The sequence below is a fragment of the Palaemon carinicauda genome, chromosome 38, assembly GCF_036898095.1.
Source record: "Palaemon carinicauda isolate YSFRI2023 chromosome 38, ASM3689809v2, whole genome shotgun sequence".
Lineage (NCBI taxonomy): Eukaryota > Metazoa > Arthropoda > Malacostraca > Decapoda > Palaemonidae > Palaemon > Palaemon carinicauda.
Genome location: NC_090762.1, coordinates 3,586,773 through 3,593,790, shown reverse-complemented (window position 1 = coordinate 3,593,790; position 7,018 = coordinate 3,586,773). Strand labels below are relative to the sequence as shown.

The 7,018-nt window shown below is 33.2% G+C and overlaps 1 protein-coding gene across 3 annotated transcripts in view; it reads left to right on the top strand.

The window, feature by feature from the left end:
- The first annotated feature begins 4,892 nt into the window (after positions 1-4,892).
- LOC137630072 (uncharacterized) overlaps positions 4,893-7,018 on the top strand; it is a 57,102-nt gene continuing 54,976 nt past the window's right edge. For all 3 annotated transcript variants that reach the window (XM_068361561.1, XM_068361560.1, XM_068361559.1), the window contains exon 1: positions 4,893-5,669. In XM_068361561.1, coding sequence (XP_068217662.1) covers positions 4,926-5,669 — 744 coding nt within the window. In that variant the 5' untranslated portion in view covers positions 4,893-4,925. The remainder of the gene's footprint in view (positions 5,670-7,018) is intronic.

Sequence of the window (7,018 nt, the reverse complement as noted above, 5' to 3'; positions counted from 1 at the left end):
GTCAACAAATTAAAGCTTACTTTTTTCTTTTTTTGTACTTTGATGCCATAATAACCTTCCCCAGACAGCAAAATCATAGAAATCATTGGACATCACAGGAAAATATTGATTTTTTTTTTCAGTCTCAACTCATTAGAGTAAATCACAGTCATGTTTTTCATTACATTCTCGAAATCTTTTTTAAATTTGAAAATTAAATGAATCCTCTTTCCTGGTTTCTATTGCTTAATTGAAAATATTTAGGCCTAGGTCAAAATTGTTGGTTTCTATTGCTTAATTGAAAACATTCAGGCCTAGGTCAAAATTGTTGGTTTCTATTGCTTAATTGAAAACATTCAGGCCTAGGTCAAAATTGTTGGTTTCTATTGCTTAATTGAAAACATTCAGGCCTAGGTCAAAATTGTTGGTTTCTATTGCTTAATTGAAAACATTCAGGCCTAGGTCAAAATTGTTGGTTTCTATTGCTTAATTGAAAACATTTAGGCCTAGGTCAAAATTGTTGGTTTCTATTGCTTAATTGAAAACATTTAGGCCTAGGTCAAAATTGTTGGTTTCTATTGCTTGATTGAAAACATTCAGGCCTAGGTCAAAATTGTTGGTTTCTATTGCTTGATTGAAAATATTTAGGCCTAGGTCAAAATTGTTGGTTTCTATTGCTTGATTGAAAACATTCAGGCCTAGGTCAAAATTGTTGGTTTCTATTGCTTAATTGAAAACATTCAGGCCTAGGTCAAAATTGTTGGTTTCTATTGCTTAATTGAAAACATTCAGGCCTAGGTCAAAATTGTTGGTTTCTATTGCTTAATTGAAAACATTCAGGCCTAGGTCAAAATTGTTGGTTTCTATTGCTTAATTGAAAACATTCAGGCCTAGGTCAAAATTGTTGGTTTCTATTGCTTAATTGAAAACATTCAGGCCTAGGTCAAAATTGTTGGTTTCTATTGCTTAATTGAAAACATTCAGGCCTAGGTCAAAATTGTTGGTTTCTATTGCTTAATTGAAAACATTCAGGCCTAGGTCAAAATTGTTGGTTTCTATTGCTTAATTGAAAACATTTAGGCCTAGGTCAAAATTGTTGGTTTCTATTGCTTAATTGAAAACATTCAGGCCTAGGTCAAAATTGTTGGTTTCTATTGCTTAATTGAAAACATTCAGGCCTAGGTCAAAATTGTTGGTTTCTATTGCTCAATTGAAAAATTCAGGCCTAGGTCAAAATTGTTGTAACCAAACCGGGACTTACAGCTATTCTAAGTGCTCTCCCGTTCGTTAAACCTTTACTCTGGCTACAGTAAAGAAAATTTAACTCAAATATATTTTTCCAAAATATATTTATTCATGTTTTATTTTTGCCTTTAGAATAACTTCTCATGGAACTCCTTTTTTCGACATTTTCTGTGGCATTTTGCACAAGTAAAAGAGGTTGTAGTTTCTTATGACTTGTTTACTAATTTGGTTTTAGTGTTTTTTTTTTTTTTAATATACTTTATACTCCCAATTCTAATGATTTACTATATTTCTGTTATCTGGCTTGATATCTATCGATCTATCAATCAATCAATCTATCTATCTATCTATCTATCTACGACGCGCATTTAGGAAGAAAATAGAAAGGTAGCAACTGGAATTAAAATGAGGATTTGAGAAAGGAAGAATGGAAGGTAGTGAGAAATAAGAAAAAATTATGATATATTGAAGGTAAAAGAGACTTTTAATCTGAATCCTCACACTGAGTAAAAATGAATATCCAATACATGAGCAACATTAACAAATAATAGAAAATATTGATATTGAAAATGAAATCTATTCCTTGGAAGTTCGTACCGAGAACTTTCATTTATCGAAACTATAGTCCATTTTTTTTATCGAGGCAGATTTGCACCGACTCGCAGCGGTGCCCTTTTAGCTCGGAAAAGTTTCCTGACCGCTGATTGGTTAGAATTATCTCGTCCAACCAATCAGCGATCAGGAAACTTTTCCTTTTGGCTCGGAAAAGTTTCCTGATCGCTGATTGGTTAGAATTATCTCGTCCAACCAATCAACGATCAGGAAACTTTTCCTTTTAGCTCGGAAAAGTTTCCTGATCGCTGATTGGTTAGAATTATCTCGTCCAACCAATCAGCGATCAGGAAACTTTTCCGAGCTAAAAGGGCACTGCTGCGAGTCTGTGCAAATTTGCATCGCTAAAAGAAATTGACTATAGTAGATTACTCATTAGTTTCATTGCTACGTTTCTTTTATGTTTCGACACTTTAGGATTATTGTGTTTATCAACTTCTGTTTTATTTTCTGTTCTTCTGTGAATTGTATCACAAAGATAAGTTGATATTGGCGTCCTTGAATTACTCAATGACTTTACATCGAAGACACTGCTAAGAGGTCATAGAAAACCTTGATGTTTAAAAGCATATCACAAAGATAAGTTGATATTGGCGTCCTTGTATTACTCAATGACTTTACATCGAAGACACTGCTAAGAGGTCATAGAAAACCTTGATGTTTAAAAGCATGTCACAAAGATAAGTTGATATTGGCGTCCTTGAATTACTCAATGACTTTACATCGAAGACACTGCTAAGAGGTCATAGAAAACCTTGATGTTTAAAAGCATATCACAAAGATAAGTTGATATTGGCGTCCTTGAATTACTCAATGACTTTACATCGAAGACACTGCTAAGAGGTCATAGAAAACCTAGAGCCTTTTCGATTTGATTCTCTTTGTTATTTTGTCTGTTAGTCTCAATAAAACAAATAAGTTATTGAAGGAACGTTTTAAGGGAAAAGTAAAAAGGTCATTGCATCGTCATGACTAAGATTTTAGTGAAAATTATGAAAAATTATGATATTAATTTAAAACATGAGATTTCATCTTTCTTCAGATTGCAACCGTTCGTCTTAAAGATCCTGACTCTGGAAAATATTTCCTTATGGTATTTGATATTAACCCTTTCACGCCCAAAGGACGTACCGGTACGTTCTTGCAAAACTCTGTTAATTACATGTTTTTATATATTTTTGATAATTTTATGAGAAACTTCAGGCATTTTCCAAAAGAATGAGACCAACCTGACCTCTCTGGGAGAAAAATTAAACCTGTTAGAGCAATTTAAAGAAAATATATAGCAAAATGTGCTCGAAATTTAACCTTATGGGGGGGGGGGGGGGTATAAGGAAGGCAAACTTATACGTTTATTAAAAATCAAAACAATGCTTGTAAGACCTTCATTATCCATCTTGTAGAACAGCTGTACCCTTCTGCACTTACTCTTAGAAGCAGTCTATAATTTAAAAATTTAATTAATTTTGATCTATAATTTAAAAATTTAATTAATTTTGATCTATAATTTAAAAATTTAATTAATTTTGATCTATAACTTAAAAATTTAATCAATTTTGATCTATAATTTAAAAGTTTAATTAATTTTGATCTATTATTTAAAAGTTTAATTAATTTTGATCTATAATTTAAAAATTTAATTAATTTTGATCTATAATTTAAAAATTTAATTAATTTTGATCTATAATTTAAAAATTTAATTAATTTTGATCTATAATTTAAAAATTTAATTAATTTTGATCTATAATTTAAAAAATTTATTAATTTTGATCTATAATTTAAATATTTAATTAATTTTGATCTATAATTTAACAACTTAATTAATTTTGATCTATAATTTAAAAATTTAATTAATTTTGGTCTATAATTTAAAGATTTAATTAATTTTGATCTATAATTTAAAAATTTAATTAATTTTGATCTACAATTTAAAAATTTAATTAATTTTGATCTATAATTTAAAAATTTAATTAATGTTGATCTATAATTTAAAAATTTAATTAATTTTGATCTATAATTTAAAAATTTAATTAATTTTGATCTATAATTTAAAAATTTAATTAATTTTGATCTGTAATTTAAAAATTTAATTAATTTTGATCTATAATTTAAAAATTTAATTAATTTTGATCTATAATTTAAAAGTTTAATTAATTTTGATCTATAATTTAAAAATTTAATTAATTTTGATCTATTATTTAAAGATTTAATTAAAATCCCAAATCGAAGAAATTTGATCAATGAAATTTGCGCATTTAACACCAAGTGAACGAGTTCATACTAATGAAGTAAATGAATGATTCACTATAGAGAGACCCTTAACAGTTCATCCCTAATCACATTTGTCTTGTCATTTCCCAAGTCCCAGACCTCCATGGCTTAATGGAGGTCACGAAAATGTTTACCTCCTGGGGAGTAATGACACATATCAAGGTCTCATGTGTCGAGGATTTCCTTGCAATTATACTCATGGTTTTTTTTTTTTTTTTTTTTTTTTTTTTTTTTTATTTATTTATTTTTTGCATAAATGTTACCGTTTTTTTAAGTAGTTCTATTGATATAATTCCATCTTACTCATGCTCCAACTTCATATGCAATTTTTTTTTTCCATAAATGTTACAGTTTTTTAAAATAATTTTATTGATATAATTCCATCTTACTCATGCTCCAACTTCATATGCTATTTGATATACTGGTTTACAGGTATTATTATTATTATTATTATTATTATTATTATTATTATTATTATTATTATTATTATTATCATTATCATCCAAGCTACAACCCTAGTTGAAAAAGCAAGATGGTATAAGGCCAGGGCCTCCGATAGGGAAAAATAGCCCAGTGAGGAAAGGAAATAAGGAAATAAATAAATAGTTAAGAATCAGAAGGTCGAGGATAACTGATCTAAGGGTTGGAGTCAACGAGTTACCACAGGAGCGGATTCATATAATTCACGAACTAGCCAATACCAGGAAGAGGAAACGGGGGAGGGGGAAATGGGGCCACTGTGCAGGCTGCAGGTGTCTACCGCGACCGTGGCAGTCGTACCACAACTTCGGCCCTTCACACACCTGGCAGAGAAGTTCATGACGAGCCTCCGCGCGCGAACCTTTGGACTTGCCCCTATGTCTGAACCGATATATACCTGTTCCCCCTCGGATGAAGGCCATGACGCCCTGGCGGCTGGTGACCTTAGCAACAGTGACGTATGCGCTCGATACCTCGATCGAATAAACCGGGAAGAGTATTACAGAAGCGAAAGGTTCGCCGTTGGGTACAGTGAATTGCAAGCCATGTGGTCGTTGCGGAATGAGGAAAACGGCAGTTCTCCCGCTCATTCCCTTGCATCTGGATTAGATGAGCATCCCTTCGATAGAAGAGCTAGATTTGACGTTTCTCAAAGAAAACGGGCGATGGTTCTTCCCCTGAACGATGCTCTCTCCATGTCATCTTCCTCAAGGCATTTGGAGGTGCCTTCCTTATGGCGCTCCCCAAGAAGATGGTCTTCGTCCGTTGGAGCTTCTCCGCTGGGAACACCGTCCCCCTTAATGTCAGAAGCTCCTTCTCCCGTTTCCTTATCTCCCAGTGGGTCCCTAACTTCCTCCCCGCGTCTAGGAGCTCAAAAACATCATCAGACACTCTCCGGGCAATCTAGCCGGCCGTTGTCTCCGGAACGGTGCGAAAGTGAAGAGAATCTGGACAAGGACCTGGAGGAAGGCCCTAAGACTCCAAAACAGAAGCCAAGCCTTCTGGACGCTATTCGTCGTGTCATCGACCAATTCAGAGGAAGAAAGGCCCAGTCGTGCAACAAATTAAGCAGTAACTACCAGGTTAGTGATTCGTTAAGAGAATGAGGAGACCAATATTTTTGAGTTTAAAGTAAAAGTCGGAAATCTTTGTCTTTTCGCTAGATTTTAGTCGGTATGTAAGATATTCTATTGAGGAAATGCAAAAACGAAGCCAATTATAGGTAACTATCGCCTTTATTAAGTGTCATCAATCTACATTACGAAAAAAAGAGTGTTTAGTAAAAAACTTATCAGTTTGGCTCATACATGGCTGATCCCGGATGGAGAGACTATATCTCAGTTACGAGTGTGTGTTCGTGTCACAGAGATCAATGATCGAATGGTATTGGAAGGAAATCCTGGTCGTGGGTGATAACACCAGTTAATTAGTATTTTGGTATATTATATTGTCTCCATTTAAGTCACTATAGTCCATTTCCTTTAGCGAGGCAGATTTGCACTGACTCGCAGCGGTGCCCTTTTAGCTTGGGAAAGTTTCCTGGTCGCTGATTGGTTAGAATTATCTTGTCCAACCAATGTGGGATCAAGTAACTTTTCCGAGCTAAAAGGGCACTCCTGCGAGATGGTGCAAATCTGCCTCGCTAAAAGAAATGGACTATAGTACACCATGTTTATGCTATGGCAAGCAACTCGAACTAGGACACTCCCAAAATCCAGCTATTGTTCTCTAGTCTTGGGTAGTGCCATAGCCTCTGCACCATGGTCGTCCACTGTCTTGAGTGTAGAGTTCTCTTGCTTGAGGGTTTACTCAGGAACACTATTCCATCTTATTTCTCTTCTTCTTGTTATTTTTGAGGTTTTTATAATTTAGATATGGATGATAGATTTATTTTAATGTTGTTATTGTTCTCAAACTTCTCTTGTAGTTTATTTCCTTTATTCACTGGGATATTTTTCCCTGTCAGAACCCTTGGGCTTATAGCATCCTCCTCTTCCATTTTGGGTTGTAGCTTAAAATAATAATAATAATAATAATAATAATAATAATAATAATAATAATAATAAACTTTGGAAAATTTTTCATTCCAGCATATTATTCGGGGTTCTTCCCAGAAGAGTAATATAGGAAGTGGAAAATAAAATCTTAATTATCACTAAAAAAGTGTGCAGTCTCTCTCTCTCTCTCTCTCTCTCTCTCTCTCTCTCTCTCTCTCTCTCTCTCTCTCTCTCTCTCACTAAAGTGCCGTAGAGAAATGACTTTAGATTATGGATAAGGTGAATTATAGTGAGCAATTGTTTATCAAAGAGGATATGAAATCTCAAGGTAGGTTGAAAAAGAAAGTAACTTTTAATGAGGTTTAAAATTATACAGCCAAAATAAAAACCACAAGACGCCTTATTCTTTACAAATATATATATATATATATATA